The sequence below is a fragment of the Nasonia vitripennis genome (genome assembly GCF_009193385.2).
Source record: "Nasonia vitripennis strain AsymCx chromosome 4 unlocalized genomic scaffold, Nvit_psr_1.1 chr4_random0003, whole genome shotgun sequence".
Classification (NCBI taxonomy): domain Eukaryota; kingdom Metazoa; phylum Arthropoda; class Insecta; order Hymenoptera; family Pteromalidae; genus Nasonia; species Nasonia vitripennis.
Window position 1 is genome coordinate 1,835,089 of NW_022279638.1, and position 23,308 is coordinate 1,858,396.

Below are 23,308 nucleotides of genomic sequence, written 5' to 3' on the forward strand. Positions count from 1 at the left end.
CCAACCCCGACGCCTGTGGCCTCAGCGGGACCCCCCATCCAACCCAACATGGCCCTATCCGGTCACGAACCGGCACTGTTAGGTCAGGCGGGATTTTTCGTCGGCTTATAGGGTAGCCAGGTCATGCTGGTTCGGCTGACTTGGGCCTTTGTACTATCTGACGGCCTAGAAGCGCCAGACAACCTAGTTTTCCTACAGTTCCTTCAGATCGACGCAGTCAGTCCCCCTCGAGTGACTCCGGTAGACATACGTGCCCGGGGGCATCTTTGGAGTCTGCAGTGTGTGAGTGTTGGGGTGTAACATGTGTGTTCATGGGTTGTGCATCCCAACCGGCACTACCGCTTTCGCCTAGTTGGGGGATTGCTCCTAGCGTCTAGTCGGTCCGCCAGGCAGTTTTCGCTCTCCTCCCTCTGATACGAGGAGAGTTGAGTGAGTCCCGCCCCAGGCCCGTTGAGAGTCCGAAGCAAGGGAGAGCCCTTTTTGGGGAGATCCCGCACTCGAGTGAGAGCCCTTTTTACGGGGATCCACATAGAATTGAGAGCCCGATCCTTAGGAAAATATTAGGAAACATTTTTATAATCTTTTTAAGTTAACTTTTACTTAGCCTCGCATATTACAACTTTTTTTAAATACTCCTTAAACATTTAAACCGATAGTCTCAATTTTTTTAATATATTGACCATTCTAAAAAGTATGTAACGCATTTTAATTAAAATAAAAACGATCACTCTAAAAAGGCGCAATTCATTTTTAAAAAATCAACACATTACAGAAATCTTTGTTACCGACACCCTATTTTATATTTGAGACATTGATAATACCAAAAATGGTATTTTCAATTTATATACTTGAAGAAACAATTTACAAAAGTACATAGTAAGTATACGATTCCGAAATCATTGTGGTGGCGTAAGAGTGACATTTTTTAGGCTACTAGACTTGGCGCAGTGCGCCGCACGCACTCTAGTAGACTATTAATTCATTAACTTATTAAATAAAATATAAATGCTTGATTGATATTTTTAATATTTGTTTTTTATCACGAAAATATATCAAACTTTACAGTATATGATTTATTTCGCGCTCATAAAAATTTCAAAATTGCCGCGGTTTCGTCGCCAACTTCCTTTTAAAATTTTAAGGTTATCTCTTAACTCAGTTCGTGTCAACGTTCACATCATTTTTCTTTTTGTAACAATAATAATATTTACAATAGAATATTATAAATACACAAATTACGATTTGATATGTATTATCCCGGCTCAAAATAGTCCATAGAAGTACATTGAAATCGATAAGACATCTTATTGAATTGAATGGTAAGTCTTAATCACCATTTTCGCATTAAAACTAGATTAAATTCGATAGGGTCAATGGAAGTCGATTCAATTATATATGAAAAACAATAATTGAAATAAATAGATAGAGATAGAGAACAGCAATTAAAATCCATTGATTTCTCTATAGATTTTAATTGATTCCCATTGACCCAACCTGATTTAATCAAGTTTTATTGCAAAAATCGTGATTAAGATTTACGATTCAATTTTATAAGAGGTCTTATGGATTTCTATGGACTTTTTTTAGCAGTGATAGTATTATATTACATTTTTAATATTAAAATCAATTTTAGAAATCAAAAACAAATCAACAAATTCTAACGATACTTTTGATGCATGCGCACTACATGAGCCAATCATATTGACGCATTTTTGGCTTCACTTCATCCAATCGTGACTTTTTTATATAGGGATAATTCTACGTTCATCCATAGCGTAACAAGTAGAGTGCCAGACTGTCGCGCAGAAGGTCGCCGGTTCAAATCCCCCGCCATGTCAAGGTTTTTCAATTCTTAAATTTTTTCAGATATATATACATGAAATTTTTCAAAATATAATATCTCCATAAAAAACTTTTTTTAAAAGTAAAATCCTTGCTAAGAAAAAGACTAATAAAAGTAGTGAAATCTATAAATATAAAAATTTCAAATAAATGATCTTTTTTTGCTATACGCATTTAAATATTTTTTGGAAAAGCTGGTTTCAACTTTAATTTTATCTTAGCGCGTATAGCAAAAAAAGAACATTCAATAGACATTTTTATATTAATAGATTTCACTACTTTTATTAGTCTTTTACTTAGCAAGGTTTTTACTTTTCAAAATTTGATAGACAACAAGCTACTATTGCTTTATATATTGATCTCATCGTGCATATAATCGTATAGCATTGTTATATGTACATAATATATAATAGCACAATCGCGTGTAACCGATTAGTAGACGACTGTCGGTAAAGTAGATTATAACTGCTGTAACCACTGGCGTATATTACATCTCACCGGAAGTCACGTGACTGGAGGAGACAAAATATCGGGAGAAGAAACTCTGACCAAAAGAAATTCATCGAGCAAATTTTTAACTTGCAATATTTAGTTAATAACGTAATATATTTGAATGAATCCTTTTAAAGATGAAAGATTCGTTAATATATTTTAAATAGATGCCAACAGATTGCGCATACGCGCAATACTAACGATTTAAATACAATCGAGATCTTTGTTAAAGGTTAAAAAACCCAATTTTAAAGTATAAAGGGTCGCCCTGTCCTAAACCGAACTTCGTTCTTTCTTGCCAGTGCGGCGCTATCGCGCCTCTTGATTCATAATATATAAATTACGAAAACTTGCATGTCCCAAAATCATAAGTAAAATATTCATGAAACCTTGCATAAACAAAATTTACATATAATTTTTAAATTATTTCTGTATATATTTTATAAATAATTTATTAATTTGCAAACGAAATATTTTTTAGAAACATTACAAAATATTTTGAAATATGTTAAAAATTTTTTGCAAATATTATAAAATGATATCAAAATATTTTTTTGCAATATTATTTAGAAATATTTTTACCCAAGAACAAACAAGATTATAACAATATTTTAGAAATATGCTTGAAATGATTGCAGAAACATTTCTTTTGTAATGTAAAATATTTTCAAAATAATTTTGAAATATTTTTGTGCTGTTAGGGTACGGACATTTTCTAAAAACACTTGATTTGAACTTTTAACACACCAAAAAGTATTTTTTAGAAGTTTTGATGAAACTCAAAATTTTACTATTACGAAGCTTCCCCTAGGATGAAGCAATGTTTGATCTTCGATTTGACAGAGAAACACCCATCACATCACGACTCTTCTTGGTTTTGTGCGCGTGTAAGATTTTAGTTTTTGAGAAGAGCAATGATCATTTACTGATCTGCGTCTGAATTCTGACAGCAGATCACAAATAGAAATTTGATTCTATTTAAGAATTACTTATTTACTTATTTACTTTACTTATTTACTTAAGTTTACTTATTTTGCTTTTCTAAGATAAACGTTAATATAACCGGTGAACTAAGATATGCATCAGACTAATGGCTATGTATTGTGAAATTTATTAGTTAATGTATATTTAAAACTAGGCAAAATATTGAATTTATTATGTTGTAGAATTTATTTAATACTTAAATAATTAATTGGGTACCTTGTGGCACAGAGCAGGATAATAGGATAGGGCGAAATCAAAATTATAATTCTATATTTTATGTTTTACAATGTATAGGGGCACGGAGCCTTATTCACTTTATTGACTTGGATAATTAGAATACTTATGCGCGAGAATACGTCGAATTCTTAGTCCGTTAAACGGGCAAGATTACAAATAGGCTTGTTTTAAAAAAATACCGACTGGTCACACTATTTACTCATTGAAAAAGGTACGCAGCGCCTATTTACTTTGTGTCCTCCTAGATATGAACTGGCATTCCTGGTCACTAATATAAGATGTTTACTATCATGTTAGTATTGATGAGATGAAGGTTAGATTTATAAAGCACATTACGTTGAAGAGAATTTTCAATAGAATTGAGTATTGGGTATTACCTGCGACACAAGCGTATGCCTGGTATTCAAACAGGTCTTAAAAAAGTTAAACCAATGATTAATCTGAACCAATGACTAATATCTTGAAAGGAAACGCGAATACAGCCTACGAAAATACTAGATAGTGATTTTATAGTAACCGGAGATGAAAACACACATATAAGCGAAAACAACATGAAACGTGCTGGACTTATGCGTACGATTTATAAGGTTATATAAGATGATTAGTGTGACGTGGTTAATAATTCTAATCGCGATGCGTCCTAGGATAACCGAGTGGGGCTTGACGTAGCCAGCCCACCCGGATGGCGTATAGCAGTACTTTTATATCCCTTAAGAGGCAGATTAGTAGTGTTAATTTCTGTGCTGAGTTTCTCCAAAATCTGAGAGACTCCCCAGATCAGTCCACTAGGGATATCCCCGAGTGCACTAGTTAGTTTAAAAATGAATAAAAATGTGCACTTTATACACTTATTTCCTGGGCTACGTCCTACTGGATTCCTCGCACCTCAGGAAAACTATCATGCATCAGTAAACGTGTGAGTCACGTGGCAGCTACAGACTTATAATGGATCAGTGTCAATAGCTTGAGGGTCGGATGCATACTGATTTCAGCGGCTCGCGTCGCGAGCAGGCCACGTCGGAGACGCGCTCGAGCAGATAAACTCAGTAACGCGTTTGTATATACGCAACGTTGTTACTAAGTTTAATTGCGCGCAGACGCGCCCGAAGAAGCCCGAACGGTACAAGTCTGCGTACGCTAGAGAGAGAGAGAGAGAGAGAGAGAGAGAGAGAGAGAGAGAGAGAGAGAGAGAGAGAGAGAGAGAGAGAGAGAGAGAGAGAGAGAGAGAGAGAGAGAGAGAGAGAGAGAGAGAGAGAGAGAGAGAGAGAGAGAGAGAGAGAGAGAGAGAGAGAGAGAGAGAGAGAGTATCTGAAGCGAGAAAGTAGGCGTGGCCAAACTCTTATTACAATTGCGCCGCTGCACACGCCGCTCGCTATATCAATTGGCGCGGTAGCGCCAAGAAGGCGAGTTTGAGAAGCAGACGAAGCCGCGACGCCCGCGCTACTATTTACTTATATGTTGAAGTTCGCATTTTTCATTACAAAAAAATAAATGCGTTTCTTTGTTGTCTCTAATATATTTTGACTTACATAATGTTTTATTATGCCATTATTATGATTTTCAACAAAAATATTGATAAAAACAGCTATCTTTGATATAGTACACGAGTGTGTCATTCACAATGCTCATGCTCCTTCGCGATGCAAGGCACGCAAAACGCTCGCGCTTCGCGTTTTGCACATAAGGCACGACCGCTGACGCTCACGCTTCGCGTTCGTAATGTCTGTCAGTGCTTATACAATATTATCCTGTTTTTTTTTCAATATTGTTGTCAAAGTTTTGATTGGTATTCTTCTGGCGGTCATCAACACTATTATCAAACCTACTGGAAAATTAGTAACTTATTTATATTTGTATCAATTATTTATTTTTGTTTGTAGATATTCTTAAAATATATCTTATTTTAATTTTATTCTATATATATACAACACTTTTGTATTGCAGTTTTCAAGAGGAAGTAAACAAATGGATATTTCGTTTGTAGGATTTCAATTAGAATATTAGAAAATTGATTGTTTAGGTATTTAGCATAGTTTAGAGGGATGTAGTAAGCTACTTAGATCTTTTCTTCAATCTAAGCAATTTTCTTTATTGAGTTTAGGTTTTTCTAGTTCAGTATATAGACTTGAATTTTGAAAGTGAATTGTACTGAATCAGCTTAAAAGATTTAATTAATATAGCGTACGTCGTTATATGATGCCAAGTTACACGGATTGTATTCGGCGATTACGTATTTCCTAAATTATGCATTTTTTATATGTTAATTAAAAAAGTGGTTTAATTTTATATATATGTATGAGATAAAGGCCAAAATATAACTTTCAACTTTTAATAATATAGGAAAATTGCTGAAAATAATTGGGTTGGATGGAGCATGTTGCACCGAACTTATTATTGAATTTATGTATCAATAAATCGCTTTTAGGGCTGTGTATGTCAAAAAGTGTTAAAAAAAATGTTTGCCGCGGTAAAAAGTTGTATTTTGAAAATGTTTACAAATTTTACCTTTCACATTTTCATGTAAAACGTAAATCCGTAATGTTTTATAGCAAATAATTGGTTTTTAGCTGTAAAAAATCAATTTTGGGTTGTAAACTCGAATTATAAGCATTTTCATGATTTGATGTTAATGGGAAAAAGTTGTATTTTTCAAAGATCTATAACTTTTCTATTTAACTTTTTTTTTGTAGAATGGTTAGAATTCGACTTAAAAACCCGTTTTTAGCGATTTTTGGAGGTGACCGCATTCTGCGTATACGTGCAGGATCAAGCTCAAAATAAATCTGTCAGCTTAGTATTACGAGGGGAGTTCGCACACAAATTTTTAGCCCGATTGATTAAAGTCTTTCCGAGATAATCGCATCACAGGAAAATTTTTATTAAAAAAACGCTTAAAAATCGAACAAATTGTGCCCGCATTTCAAAACGACGTAGAGGATCGGGATAAAGAAAAATAGTTTTTTAGCTTTTGCAAAAGGAGACTTCTCCTAAGTTAGCCGCAACAAGTGTTAGGACCGCGAAGTTGGCCTCACAGCTATATGCAGATGAATATTGCTTTCTCATCGGTTTTCTGCATGCTCGCTCACAAGTAAGTAGTTTTCAGTGTCTAGTTATAGAAATAATTCGATGGCGGTGATTAGGTGTACGGGATGGCCGATGACGAGGTCTAGGTGGCGCTCTTCGTGGTTTTTTGTGTCTAGGTGTAGCAATAATTCGAGGGCGGTATCTAGGTGTACAGGGTGGTCGATGACGAGGTTTAGGTGGTGCGTTCCGTGGGTTTCGGTATCTAGATGAAGAAATCATTCGAGTGTATCAGAATGATCAGTGATTTCATTTCATAGTGATAAAAATGTTACAAAAAAGCCATGGTAAAAAGGTGCTAAAGATGCTAATATTTTATTTTTAGGAGAAATATAATACTCAAAAATAAAAAAAAATTACTAAAAATGACTGAATTCTCTGAAAAAATTAACTTTTAGAAAAGTAAAAGGTTAGGCGAGTTTGATATATTCCGCAACGAAATAACAGAATAAAAGAACTGAGATCAATCAACCAAATTCAAGTTTATTATATTTAATCATGATGAAGCAACAACATTTTTTTGGTCAACAAAGGGCTTACTTTACTCAAAGTTAAGTTATATAATAATCAATTAGGAACAACACTTAAGATAATTACTACGTAACTTGCCATGACCGTTTCATTTTGTTTATTGGTGAACAACTAAAATTTTCTTTTCATGTATTAGAACGTCATAAAAACACTATAAGTATCTGTTATTTCGTTGCGAAATATATCAAACTCGCCTAACCTATTACTTTTCTAAAACTTAATTTTTTCTAGTGATATAGGTATATTTCTAGAGATACATGTATATAGAGTATTGCGCACTCTTCCCGCTTTCTTGCTGCTGCCTTCTGCTGCCGCTCACTGGCTTGTGGCGCTGCTGGTGTTGCGCTGCTGCTGTGAGCTCAGCTGTTTGCTGTGGCGCGGAGTTATTTAAGCTGAGAGTGGGGGTGAGCGATATACATATACCCTATTAAATTTACTTAAAATTCTAAGATACGCTTATTAAGTTTGTTATTATAATTAAATAATACAATTTTTAAATAGTAAAACCTTATTGGAATATACATGTATTGAAATATAGTATTTATAATACGGAAAACAAAAGATTATTATGTTTAATTAAGGGGTCAAGCCTGGGTTAAATCCTGCAAAAAAATAAAAAGATATTGTTCTTACCAAAAAATGTTTGATTTGATGTAATTTGAAAAAAAAAATCTATTGAAAATATATAAAATATACACCATTTTTATCGAAAAAAAACATGTATATACCTTGTAAAATCATTGACCAAAATTCATGACATTTCACTATATAAATAAGTGTTTTTAGTCACTTGCCACGGTTTTTTGAAAGATCCGGACCGTCTTCTTTACTCTATCCGGGCTTAAAATGTAACATGCCCCCTCGGACCGATCGAGAGACATTGCTAAAAAATATAAATCAAATACTGCTAGCAACAAACTTTGTTATCTAAAAAATATCAATTAAACATTGCTAGCAACAAAATTTGTTGCTAGCAGTATTTGATTTATATTTTTTAGCAATGTCTCTCGATCGGTCCGGATCTTTCAAAAAGCCGTGGCAAGTGACTGAAAACACTTATTTAGATAGTGAAATGTCATGAATTTTGGTCAATGATTTTACAAGGTATATACATGTTTTTTTTTCGATAAAAATGGTGTATATTTTATATATTTTCAATAGAATTTTTTTTTCAAATTACATCAAATCAAAAATTTTTTGGTAAGAAGAATATCTTTTTGTTTTTTTTGCAGGAGTTAACCCAGGCTTGACCCCTTAAGGGGTGAGTCGAATGATTGGTAAATTAAACTTAAGTAATATATTGATCAATTACAAATAACTTTCACGATATTTACTACGTAACTTGCCATGCCTCTTCCATTTTGTTCATGTGCAGTTTTCTGGTGGATCGCATTTTTAAAGCTTTGTCGGCAAATATTGCACTTTTATTGGTTCATATAAATATCGCTTGGCTAGCGATTGCGATGGTGAAAAATGCAATGTGATATTCCAAACAAGTGTCATCGAAAACGTTGCAATGATGAAAGAAATTTTGTTGAGTCTGGAAACATAAATATCGATTTCTGCTGAAAAATCGAACGAGTCGGAGGTGCTCCTGTCCTCTTTGGCGCCGGTGCCTCAACTGCAACCATACCAAGGCCGTAACCCGTGCATGTGACGATAAATAATTTTTGATTTTAATTTAATTTACGTATACGTTTTGATCGTGCCTATAATGAATTAATTATGTCATGTTCGCGGAACGTTATCACAGAATGCAGTGTTGTCAGCACCTCGTACATCAAGCTTAAGCAGACTAACGTCCAGGAGCTCTGCCCAGCTATCCCCAGGATCTACAGCTCTGCCCAGCTATCCCCAGGACAGTCCTTGCCATCGTCGATTTACTGGCTGGTCTAATGCTAGCATATCTTCGACCGGCAAGTACGTTAACGGCATTGTTACGGGCTGATTCGAGAAGATCAGTGAGAGATGGAGTAGCAGTATCGGCAAAGCTTCCAATAGCGTACAAGCTAACTCCCGCCGACTGTTGACTTTACTGCTAGTAAAGCTCAGAAAAAAGAAAAGCGAAACAAACCTTAAGACATTCTCGACAAGTTCAACGAGGTCTTCAACACTGGCTTGAACAAAACATCGGCGAGATTCCCGCTCTACGACGACAGACCTAATATTTTTACCAAAAGTTTTCTCGAATTTTACCGAAGCAATCGTTTTCACTCAGGCAGAGAGTAAAAATGATTGCTGACTATAAAAACACAGATTTGAGGGCAGCATTTGTATAGCGGTTGTAGGCTTATATATAAATATTATAAATACATTTCATATAAATATATTACATTTTATACCAAATATAGTCGTTCATAATTTTGATATATTAAGAGAGTGCGTGTGACAGAATTATTGTAAGATGAGCTAGGATGCATTTTACGACGATACGCCTCTGATTTTCGATATTTTAGGTTTATTTTCTTGATAAGGTAGTATGAATATACTTCATCGTTTTTTTGAGGCGTTACTCATTGCGCGTAACGTATATTTGATACTTTGAATTTGAAGTTTTAATAAAGTTTACTTTCAACGTAAAAGGTACTACTTTTTAAAACATTATACACTCGTTTTCAAATAATATGATTCTAGCGACAATTACGTTAAAAAGGCTTTAATTAAGGTGACATTTTGGGAATATATTATTCTTTTGATCACCTCGGCTAGGTTCTTTTTGCAGCTGATAAAACCGTTTAGTTTAAAAGATATTAGGATTTCAATTCTTTGTCTCTCACGCTGTATACCCTGTACAACTGAAAATTACTATTTTTGTTAAATCTTATAACTCGCTAATTAAACTTTAGAATGTTTTGAGAAAATTTATGATTTTATCAGGTTATGAGAACCCTATGATATTTAAAATATTAAGGTTTAAATTTTTTAATGAAAATTATATGATTAGATATTGTGACGGGTGCTCCTTCGGTAAAATAATTAAGATTGAAAGTATTTTGAAAATCATCAATATACTGTAAATTTGAGCAATATTTTATCTATTAGAACTATACATTTTGTTGAAGGAAGCTACGTGCCAAAGAATTGGCAGCGGGTTTTTAGCTCTGTGCATGTAATTTTTTGATTAGGTTTTAGATTATACAGTTTTCTATTTATTAACTATTTCTCCATGTCACATGTTGTTATTATTGCATAAAAATCATAAGAAAAATCTTTATTTTAGGAAGAAATAATAATATAGGAATAGGCGGTCTAAATACGAAGTATAATTAATTTGTAACCTAGTACAAACAAATTCTTTATTAATATTAATGTAGCGTAATATCTCAATGTTTTTATAAACTAGCACGCATTTGTAACGGTGAAAAACATGAAACATTGAAAAATATGTAGAGTCGTAAAAATTGCGTTCCCAGGTATACGGCTCAAGTGCTTAATTACAGGAGTGATTGTTTCTAAGATCTCTATCTAAGAGAGCAGTTGCTTGTCAACAAACGTACTATTATCGAGCGAGAGCGCGTCGCCAGATTTCCGCTTCGTTTGAAATTTCCCATCGTCGTATGATGTAAAACTCTAGATGGTTGAGCGCGATCTGCAGTTTTATTGCTTGCAGCTGGTTCTTTTCTTGAGCCGAGAAAACTCGGGTGACGATTTAAGTGGGCCTGTTTTCCTAGGCAAAGCGACGGCCGTTGAGCATCCACGTGCGTTTTATTATCATGTTGGCCTAAAAGGTCTGCGGGAAAGTGGCCCAAGTCTGGGGATGTGACGCGGGGAAATTATTTTATTGGTTATCGTTTCTCAAAGGAAGATTATTTTCTCGGAAAGTCGAAGCTTGCAGGCGTATACAATCTACTGTATAAATGCGCTTGTACCTCAATTAAATTTATGTTACATCAACTTCGTATTTTAAATGCATTTTGTCATTACAATTTAAGTCTAGTTGAAAGCGATAATTTGTTTGTAAACATTTTGAATTCTTCTCTTTATGAATAGCCACTAATTGCGCGCTACAAAAGAGTGGCTTCTTCATGGATGTTTTGGCCGATCTAACCTTATCCTATTTAGAACAACATTTGGCTGATATCAAGGAAGCTTAGTTTTTTCGTTCAAAGTATCCATTTACAGTGGGACCATTCTAACATAAGCCAAAAAATGCTGTTAGACGTTTCTACAAAGTGTATATAAAACAAACAAAATTATAAGAAAATAAAAATTATGTCGATTTTTGCACCCAGTTATTTCATTATTCTCTTTACCTTAAAAAAATTGTAACCTTACATGCAGAAAAACTAGCTATGAACTATTGTAAATCGGGAAGTCTCTGAAAATTTAATTATGTTATAGTATAATGATTTAACAAATATTTTGTCACGTACACACAATCTTATTACATACTGTATGTACCTTGTTAGTACTAAAGCAGTAAATATGCTATATCGCTTTATGTTTTGTTTTTAGATAATCCACCTATAATTCATCAACAAATGTTTACAAATCATGTCGAACAGAAGATTAGTTGTTATACGAAAAATGATAACTATATGTAAGTAGTTAATATACTTCTTAATAAAAATCATCATTAAATATTTACCCTTTGAAGCATTTGATCCATAAGCAAAGAAAATATCACATCTATAAAGGTTCTTTACATTATGAACTTAAGTTTCATAACATCATATGGTGCCCTGCTAAAATTGTGATCAGTAATTGTCTAATTCGAATCGAATGCAACGATTTGAATCGATTAGAAAAATAATTGGTTTCAAATGTATTTAATCATATCAGTTAATGCTTTTTATGCTCAAATTCTAATGGATTCAATCTAGTTCAAACAGAAAAATAGATTATTTACTGTTGTACGACAATTTATGATACAATTATGATGCTATGGATGTATTTATTTTAAAAGAAATTGGAAATTATTCTAATTCTGAAAGTCAATTGAATGATAACCATATACTTAAATTCAACAACACTTAAAAATTTTACTTGATTTTTGATTAGCAATCAGCGGTTAATTTTCAGAGATTGTCTAATATTCAATCTATTGATAGACATTAAGAATACATTTAAATACTTTTTTCTGGTTTAAGTACAGACACTGGATTTGTTTGTGGTACAAAGACAATGTAATACAAATTTTTTATAGTATTAACAAAAAATGTCTAGATGATGACCATAGAATTTTTATTAATAAGCTGTTTCCAAAAAAAGATAATTTACGCATAACTTTTAAACAAGTACAGTATCAGACTAATTATTATGATTGCGGTGTTCTTGCTATAGCATTTGCAGTCGCTATTGTATTTAATATTTGACCATGCAATGTTCAATTTAATATCAGTAAAATGCTAGAACATTTGATTAGAATGTATTTATTTATTTAATAATTTAACGGGGAAAACGCCCTATACAAAAATACTACAGGTAATAAATACAAGTTTTGAGGAAGAGAAAACAAATAACAAATACTTCATTAAATGCGAATGTACAAAAATAATACCGAAATACAGACATCTGGCTAGTAGACCAGCGATGACGAGCGGATAGAGGACTTAAATTTAAAAACAGACTCCTTACTTTAAACGTTATTTGGTATAGAATTCCTTTGGCTTTTCATTCGGTTAATAGAGCTGTAGAACCCGAGATTAGAGGAGAAGGTGCCTTCACGAAAATCACGAAAGTTTCATAACGGATACGCTACCATTCGACTAACGAAGAAATCACTCAGTCTCTCACAGTTAGTTAGACCACGAAGGATCTTGAAGGTCATAACGCAGTCATGGAGATAAAATGTTGAGTCTACCGTTGGAATGTCGCACCCCTTTGCAATTTCTGAGTAGTCGTGACAAAATCTATGTAAGCCAGAATCTATGTAATAAAGTTCAGCATTCGGAGGGACCTGGACACGACCGCGTCAATTTGCTGTATAAACGTAAATGATGAGTCAAAGATCACATCAAGATCCTTGACCGCATCAACTTCCTGCAGCATAGATCCATTAATGCAATAATCAAAAAGAAGCAATGTCTTGCTTTTGGAAAATGAAATCAACAAGCATTTATTGGAATTCAAAGATAGGCCGTTCTCAACTGACCAGGCCGCTTGTGTATACAAATCCCTCTGAAGCCTAATGGAATCATCCGCCAAAAAACACGCATAAACAATTTTATATCGTCCGCATACAACAAAACCTGCGCAGCACTGAGTTCGGGAACAAGGTCATTAACGTATAAACAATACAATAAAGGCCCCAGGTGGGAATCTTGCGAAACTCCAGATAGTACGTCCACGAAAGACGACACTGCCCCGTTCACTCTTACCGCATGCATACGATTTGTTAAATAGGAGCTCAAAAGATCCAACAATTTCCTGCGTATACCAAAGTTGAAAAGTTTCGAAATAAGACGGCTGTAATTAACGGATTCAAACGCTTTTGACATATCAGTATAAACAGCATCAATTTGCTCATAGTTACAAAGAGATGCTGACAGAAAATCGTTAAATACAAGGAGATTAGTATGCGTGGAACGCCCACTGATAAAGCCGTGCTGCTGTTGAGCGAATTTATATGGGAGAGAGTTGGACAGTTCTGATGTCAGATAGGCATCAAGAATCTTGGGAATGAAGCTTAATGTAGATATTGGTCGATAGTTTGCTACGAAACGCCTATCTCCATTTTTATAAATAGATACGACAAAAGAGTATTTCCAAAAGGTAGGGAAATAGCCGAAGCATGGACTCAAAAATATGAACAATAGGACGCTCCAATAATGACCAACATCTCTTTATGAAGTACGGTGGAATACCAGCAGGGCCGCCATTGATGTTGTCGTCCAAATTGGCCACTATACTACGTCAGGTTTCTATGGACAGTACGATGTTAGATAAACTAACCAGAGGCTCTTCATTGGACTCAATCCAGAGAATCCGTTCTATAAACGGAGCTATGTATGATACAATAACTTTATCATTTTTTCGAATATAAAAAGATTATAAAAATAAAATTTATTTTAAATTAATTGCTGAAATTAAAATTATTAGAAACGTAAGCGGATTCGCCTTTTGTTTGTTGCGCGCGCGCTCGCTGCGCATGCTACATCTGTTGCGGCCACCTTCACACGTATTTACATGTACGAGGCTCGTGTCTTGTCACACATAAAAATATACACATTAGGGTGTCCGTTATTTCCAGATTTACAAAATTTAAAGAGTGCCTATTGAATTTCGAAAATATATGCCAAAAAACTGAGAAAGAATGTATATGGGACGTTTCACGTCAACCGGACCATCAGTGCACCCAAAATTTGGGTTAACCTAACAAGACGTTTGAGGTCTAAAATGATCGCCTGGTCAAGGGCTTTTGAAAAAGTTCTGGCCTTTTCAAAAATCAAATGTGGCGCATAAAATATGGAGCCTGAAACCCACGTTTTCATAGCACATTCAACAAAAACAATAGTAAAAATGTTCTAATTTGTGAAATATCCCACCAAAAAGCATGTACAACTCATGATAGGACATATTATTGACAATGCTGACGGAATTCCAAAATCAAAAATGGCGGAATCAAAATGGTGGACATTATACATCCACCAAACCCATTTTACCGCAACAAATGATTTTTGATCATTTTAAAGTATCGATATGGGGGCTTTCAGGGTTACTGAATCTTATTTTAACCTCGACATTTCAAAATTCGAAATGGTGGATCCAAAATGGCGGACATTATACCACCACCAAACCAATTTTACCGCAACAAATGATTTTAGATCACTTTAAAGTATCGATATGAGGATTTTTGGAGCCACTGCACCTTATTTTAACCTCGAAATTTTAAAATCCAAAATGGCCGATCCAAAATGGCGGACATTATACAACCACCAAAACTATTTTACCGCAATGAACGATTTTAAATCAGTTTAAAGTATCGGTATGGGAGTTTAAGGGGCCGCTGAATCTTATTTTACCTCGAAATTTCAAAATTCAATATGGCCAATATAAACTGGCGGATATTTGTCATAACCCACCCGCAGGCTCTCTCGCGAAAAGCCCCTGCTAGCGCGCAACCCGCCGAATACGCTACGCACGCTGCAGCGCTTATTACCGCGGCGCGCCGCTAGGCGGTTGCGCATTACCCACAAGTGAAGTAGCGTCGCGGAGGGCACATAAGGAGGCCGGGTCCAGCGCTGTACCTCGACCCTCTAACAACAGCCTAATGCTGCAAGTACACGGCTCGTGTCCAATGACAACTTGTGCAAAGACTTCAGCAAATAAAACTGTTTTGTGGCAAAGGAATTTATTGCTTTCAAGTGATTTATTTCATCCCTCTTTTTTACCTACACCCCCAACCCCTTCCCACGTTTAACAACCCATAGAAAGGAATATTTTCTTCAATGAATGCTTTCTTCATCGGCGACTTTTTCTCCAACAGTCTTTTTCAGGATAGTTGGTGAGCAAGTCCATCAGCGGCTTTATTCATAGGCGACTTTTTCTCCAACAGTCCTTTTTACGATAGTTAATAGGTACATTAATAGATACATTGGCAACTTCTTCTTCAACATCCTTTTTAAGACAGTTGTTGAGTAAGTCTTACTTTATCGGTAACTCCTTGTTCAACTGTACTAGTCGTAATTTTGTTATTTCTAATATTTTTTTTGTTTTGGTTGTGCTTTCTCATATCCTACAATAATGTCTTGTCCTGCGAAAAAATATCGTATCGATAGATGCGTTAATCCATTTGATATTAATACAGGACACAGCAAATCTCTTAGGAAGATCACCAAAGAATTTCAAGATGTCTATCCTGATTATCCAACATCTTCACTGATTTGTGATACATGTAGAAAATCCTTTTACAAACTACATGATTTGTCATCTCCAAACGTTAGTATGAGTGTTGATTTTGAATCAGAGACTGACTCACCTTCGGTTTCAAACACAGATGCACCTATGCAAGATGATCTTACAGATATTTTAACTGGACTTAAAAACAAATTCCAATCCCTGCCGGAGAACGATCCATTACGTGTCAGTATTCTTACTATTTTGCCCGAACACTGGGCAATACGTAAAATTATGAACCAATTTGGTGTGTCTCACAGAATGGCTTGTAAAGCAAAACAGTTAAGAGAATCAGATGGAGTTTTGGCTTCTCCTGTTGCAAAACGTGGAAAAACATTACCTGCAGAAACTACTCAGAAAGTTGAAGATTTTTACGAAAATGATCTTAACAGCAGAATTATGCCAAATAAAAAAGATACCGTCAGTATTTATTTATATGGTGAAAAAATAAAAATGCAGAAAAGATTATTACTTACTGATATTAAGAACCTTCATACTCAATTTAAAGAACAGTTTCCTGAACATCCGATTGGGCTTACCAAGTTTGCGGAACTGAGACCAAAATGTTGTGTCTTTGCAGGATCCTCTGGTACACACAATGTATGTGTATGTACGATACACCAAAATTTCAAGGCGATGATTGACGAAGTAAATATAGAAAAAATCTCAAACAATATTCTGAAGAATTATAAAGATTGTTTGAATTTCGTTCTATGTGAGGATCCCAAACCAAGTTGTTATTTGAATGAATGCAAATTTTGTCCGGACATTCAAAAGTTTTCTAATTACGTTGAGAACATTATGGATGAGCACTATATTGATCAAGTCATCTTCAGCACGTGGCAATCAACCGATAGATACACTTTGATAAAACAATGCCTAACATCGCAAGAATTTATTGAAACTTTATGTTCTAGCCTAGAAAAGTTGATACCTCATCACTTCATCGCTAAGGAACAATCAAAGTTTATTTCTGGGAAGAAAAATAATCTTTCAGATGAAGAGGTTGTTGCTCAATTGGATTTTGCTGAGAACTATGCTTTTACAGCCCAAGATGCTGCATTTCATTTTAATAATGATCAAAGTACGATTTTTCCTGCTGTTGTTTATTATAAATCTGAAGGCAAGCTAAAGCATTTCAGTACAGTATCTATGTCCGACTGTACTACTCATGATGCCACTGCAGTATACATAATGCAGCAAAAGCTTATACCTGAAATTCGCAAGGTTTGTCCCACAGTAAAAAAGGTAATATATGCTACTGATGGTGCTAAACAGCATTTTAAAAATCGTTATCAAATGAGTAGTTTAATGAGTCATAAGAGAGATTTTGGCGTTGATGCTGAATGGCACTGTTTTGCAACAGCACACGGAAAAGGTAGTTGCGATGGAGTTGGAGCGATAGTAAAGAGAGAAGCTACAAGAGCGAGCTTACAAGCTGCAAAAAATAAAGCAATTCTAGATGTTAAAGCTCTTTATTCATGAGCTAATGGGCGATCATTCAATATAAAATTTTTCTTATACACCAAAAAAGATCACGAACAAACTCGTCAATTCCTAACAAAGAGATTTAAAAACTGTTCACCTGTCACAAACATACAAATGGGGCATGGATTTATCCCAGAACATAATGAAACGTCGAAAGTCATGCATTACTCAAATGCCAATGAACCTAGGAACAGAGTAATTTATGATATCGGCGAAAGCCATTTATCACCAGTAAAAACTCCACGAACGAGGAGCCAGAATTGATAAGAGTGCACAAAATGTCATTAAAGATTGATTCATTTGGCTAAATTATATTTTTTTTTCATCTACGCAGGCATATACATATACACAAAACAATAGAAAAATGTAAGTGCAAAAACCGCAGACAGATAATTCTAAATCTAATAGACCGGAAATATATAAGATTCATGTGCACAAATACTGATTCCGATAATACATTTATAACCATTTACCTCACAAATCCCCATATCGATACTTTAAATTGATCTAAAATCATTTGTTGCGGTAAAATTGGTTTGGTGGTGGTATAATGTCCGCCATTTTGGATCCACCATTTCGAATTTTGAAATGTCGAGGTTAAAATAAGATTCAGTAACCCTGAAAGCCCCCATATCGATACTTTAAAATGATCAAAAATCATTTGTTGCGGTAAAATGGGTTTGGTGGAGGTATAATGTCCACCATTTTGATTCCGCCATTTTTGATTTTGGAATTCCGTCAGCATTGTCAATAATATGTCCTATCATGAGTTGTACATGCTTTTTGGTGGGATATTTCACAAATTAGAACATTTTTACTATTGTTTTTGTTGAATGTGCTATGAAAACGTGGGTTTCAGGCTCCATATTTTATGCGCCACATTTGATTTTTGTAAAGGCCAGAACTTTTTCAAAAGCCCTTGACCAGGCGATCATTTTGAGACCTCAAACGTCTTGTTAGGTTAACCCAAATTTTGGGTGCACTGATGGTCCGGTTGACGTGAAACGTCCCATATACATTCTTTCTTAGTTTTTTGGCATATATTTTCGAAATTCAATAGGCACCCTTTAAATTTTGTAAATCTGGAAATAACGGACACCCTATTGTGTATATATTTATGTGTGACAAGACACGAGCCTCGTACATGTAAATACGTGTGAAGGCGGCCGCAACAGATGTAGCATGCGCAGCGAGCGCGCGCGCAACAAACAAAAGGCGAATCCGCACGAGCGCGGAGCCCGGCAGCCGGCGAGCGACTCAGCGGCGACGCGCTAGGCGGCGCGAGCGGCGCACGCGGTGTACCGTGAACGCACCTATACACATCCGCGCCGCGCGCCTTTATAAGGCAGATCGCGCGGCGATTGCATTAAGTCACACACTCTTCTGCCATGTAGGGAGGTTCCTGTCCCCTTACAAACTCAGTCTGTAATGTAACACCCACAGAGTGACGTGTGTTTGAATACTTTCGATTTCGTCCGGGGACTCGATCCAAGTCGCTCCATCCTCTAGCCTCGCGTCGCAGTCCGTCGAACGATTAGAAATTTGAAATGGAATTGCTTCACCACCATCTTGGAACCATGTATCCTCCCCGCAACGAGATGGGCTCATCTATTCGATGTTCCTTGAGAACACAAATAATGTTTATCCTCGTGGCTCAATTCTCTCTCTCTCTCTCTCTCTCTCTCTCTCTCTCTCTCTCTCTCTCTCCCTCACCCCTGCTGGAAAAAGTGAATAAAAATCGATTAAAGTCGATTAGAATTCACTAGTGAAGTCGATAAGTGATCTAATCGACTTCTATCGACCTTTTCCGACAGGGTCTCTCTCTCTTACCTTGTGTCCGCGCCTGAGTAAGAAACACTTACTCTTGTTTCCTAGCACTCTGGCTCCCAGGTGGACCTTCTCTCGACCTCGCACGTCGTCTTTCTCGGCAACTCTCCTTCCTTTTTGTCTACTTCCTCAGCAACGTGACGCTCGTTCTCTCGACACTTGTAGCTCTCGTTCACTTTCTCGGCTTCGCTCGTACCCCGCAACACCTCCACACACACACTACACTCTCCCATCTTTGGTCGACCCGCTCGACGAGGATTTTCGCGCTGTTTTCGCGGGCTTGCCCCTTTTCTTGCGGACCTCGCGCTTTCCGCTCACCCAATTGGCTACCCGTTGCCGGCGCGTCTTTACTCCCTCTCTCTCTCTCTCTCTCTCTCTCTCTCTCTCTCTCTCTCTCTCTCGCAAGCACTCCTGTTTCCCCTCATTGACTATTGCTCACTTGCTTACTGCGACCTGACTCAGGAACTTGACTTAAAACTGCAGAGGCTTGTCAATACGGAGATCCGTTATATCTACGGTGTGAGGAGGGACGAGCACATCTCCCCTTACAGGCGTGAGCTGCAATGGCTTAACACCGCCGGACGTAGGAAATACTTCATGGCCTGTTTTCTAAGAAAAATGTTCAACAGCTCAATACCTACTTATCTATTACCCTATTTTGATTTCCACGTCGCGCTCAGGCCTGTGAGGGGTGAGGTGACTCCACTGGACATCCCGTCCTTCAAGACGGAGACGCTGAAGAATTCATTTTTCATCAGTGCCTCCTACCTCTGGAATAGCCTTCCATCTCATCTTCGCAACACACTATCCATATCACACTTGAAACAATCAGCTAAAAATTACTTCTTCAATCTGGAAAACACATAAACATCACACAAACATACACACATTCTCATTCATCTCATTTCACTTCATTCCATTTCACACTCTTCACACGCACTAGCACCCTTACACAAAATTTTTATTCTTTTTATAATATACTATAATTGTATATGTACAACACCATTATGTACAACATTAAAAAAACAATTAAATCTAAATCTAAATCTCTCTCACACACAGACAAGATTTTGACGCTTTGTCGCAGTAGAGCTACACTTTGCGCCCGCGACACTCTTTCCCGGAATCCTCTTCCCTCGCTGGGCTTCTGCGAACTCTCGACGATTTTACACGGGTCAGCGATTCACTCGAATTTCCTTGTCTCCAAGTTGATGTTCTTCTTTTCTTCACTTGCATAGAAACAGTAGAAAGTCGCGATTAATAATTGCAAAAGGCAGTAGTATGGATCGAACCTTTGTAGTGAGCAGACGTGCCTCTTGAGCTCCTGCGCTATCTGGCTGGCTGACAACATATTACACTCTAGATTTGCTAGTACTGCTAAATGTCACCGATCGCCCGCTCGCTGACAAGCAAAAAAATGCCTACACCTAAGTGTCTGAAGTGTGCAAAATTTGTGTAAATTAACAGCAGTGAGATTTTTTAGTGTAGCACCTGCAAGAACCGTTTTCATAAAGCTTGGATAAATCTCAAGTGGCTCTCCCCGGCTGGGACGCTGGTCTGCTGGACCAGTAACGACGACGGAAGCATAACAGCCAATGACATGATAGAAAATACTGGCATCGACGATTACACACCACGTAACAAAAAAGGCGCAGAATCTCCAAGTCAAACGGAATCGCTCGCCAATACTGTGTCACCTACGCTTATATGCACTACAATGCGCCATTACGCGAGTGCATCGCGCACTGAGAAAGACATCAATACCGCCAACATGGACCTAATAGATAACATCATGACGGCGGATGCAGATCAGTTTTCAAATACAGGATAATTTACGCTGCCTGCTCTGATCTCCGCTCAAGCTAACTCGCAACCGTTAAATTCTAATGTCAATAATGTTTACCCAGTTACAAGTGGATTATCGACTGGGCAGCTCTCAGCTCACAACACTCGGCCATTAGCACCAACACGCCTGACCACCGAAAACTTTCCGCCAGCTCGTGCATCGCTACATCTTCACAACAACAACATACGGAGCCTCAACTCCTCGGCCAACTCCAGTGCGCTTGCGAATTTCACTAAGCGAGAAAACCTTCTAACACTCGATCCTTGCGACCCCGTCGGCACAATTTACGCTATCTACGCTCCCAACCCACACAGCAGATGCGACAAGCGCGAACAGCCAGCGCACCCAGGACTTTCACGCACCACTCACTCTTGATGCTTTAAGCATAGTCACACAACAACTGACTCGATAAATTACTGCTCAATTCCAAGCACTACAAGAGAGCCAGCGTAGACAGTTTGAGGAATTTTGTGCCAGACAAGAGGCGCGTGTAGAGGAGCGTCTCAATGATCTCATTCTGATTAACCAGCGTCTTGAGAGTAATAAACAGTCGATTAACAACCATGACACACGGATCAGACAACTCGAAGAACACGCCTCAACACTGGCCGAGAAACAGCATACAAATATGCCGCCAGAAACCTCCGAGCTCATCATTTTTAAAATTCCAATGGACCTTAACATCGAACCGAAGTAGTTGGCGATGCACGTTATGCGTGGGCTTGAGCTTCCACATATACAAGACGACATTCAGACGTGTGTGCTTTTTCCACGAGAGTCTGGGTCACACGCTTCGCCATCGTACGCTATCCCTACTCCGCGCGCCATGGCTCAACAAGGAGGACCGCCGACAACCAGACTTCCAGCGATGGACGCCGCACCGACCCATCCTCTTCGATGCTAGCCAATGTCGTCGATGGATTACCAACCGATGGCAGTCGCTTTAAGAGAATTGTGGTTAGGTTTAAATCTGTTTTTACGCGCGACTTTGTTATATCAACAAGGCTTGGTTTCCGGATTTTCACCGCAAATTTAGTTTTCAGCTACACATCTAATTCCAACATCAACCTACAAACTGTTTACCCAAAACAGGTCTATAGCATGTTACGATTGGCACGAACCACATCGAGGGAACTTAGTTATAGGAATCCGCGAGTCATGAACATGGTAGTACACACGTGTAAAGATGCTAACACGCCGCTCATTTCCATTTATCACAGCTCCGACTTTCTCAAACTTTCGCCAAATCCATTCAACCCGCAATGGCCATAAAATCGTAGCCAATCTCAACTACCGGGCAGCTCCTCTCATCGTACGCACCTCACTCAAATTAAAATAATACACGTAAATGTCAATGGTCTGCTGGCTCACTTCGTCGAGGTCGAGACATACTTTCTATTAAATTCAAAACATGTTTGTTCTATTACTAAATCTCAGATTTTCTCCCTCGATAATGATGCGTCGGTAGCCATTGATGGATACGACCTACTGCGGCATGGCCGCGAGAGGCGCGGTGAAGGTGGTGTCGCCGTATACATACACAATTCATTGCGCTTCAAGATCTTCGCAAAATCTGAGATTCATGATGGCTCATGTCCAGAGTACGTTGTACTTGAGGTGCCCAGTGACCGCGACAAGTTGCTCTTTTCAGTAGTATACCGACCACCCAAAGTAGCCCTACCTCACGTTTTCTTCAATAAGCTTGCAACATTTTTACCACGGTACAACAATGTCGTAATCACTAGAGACTTCAACTGCAACATGCTCTCCCCTACCTCGTTTAAGAAAAAATATCTTACGGACCTAATCAAGTCACATGCGCTGGTCTTGGTACCGTCGCCGGCAACTCATCACACCATAAACTCCGATCGCTTATTATGTCACACGTGGCTTGATCTTTTTATTGTGCACTCACTTTCCGCCGTGGTTGATTACGCGAAATCCGATGCTCCTTTTACCTATGTGCATGACAGAATCGATCTAACGATCTCGTTCGTATAACCCTGCGTACCTGGGCGTACGGTTCTACGCCAAAACCTGTCTAAAATCGTAAATAATTAATACTTTTCTGCGGATGTTAAAAAAGGCCTTGACTCAATTACTCACACTTCCAATCCTGACGAAACGGTCTCACTTTTTAAT

At 37.2% G+C, this 23,308-nt stretch overlaps 1 protein-coding gene across 16 annotated transcripts in view; it reads left to right on the forward strand.

Moving 5' to 3' along the window:
• The window catches only part of LOC100119218 (disks large 1 tumor suppressor protein), a 1,703,670-nt gene that overhangs the window by 854,915 nt on the left and 825,447 nt on the right, over nucleotides 1-23,308 (forward strand). For all 16 annotated transcript variants that reach the window (XR_004227336.2, XR_004227337.1, XR_004227338.1 and 13 more), the window contains one exon: nucleotides 11,623-11,707. Coding sequence is in view for 13 of the 16 variants with exons in the window: in XM_031928125.2 (XP_031783985.1) it covers nucleotides 11,623-11,707 (85 nt within the window). In the remaining 3 variants the exon portion in view is untranslated. The remainder of the gene's footprint in view (nucleotides 1-11,622; nucleotides 11,708-23,308) is intronic.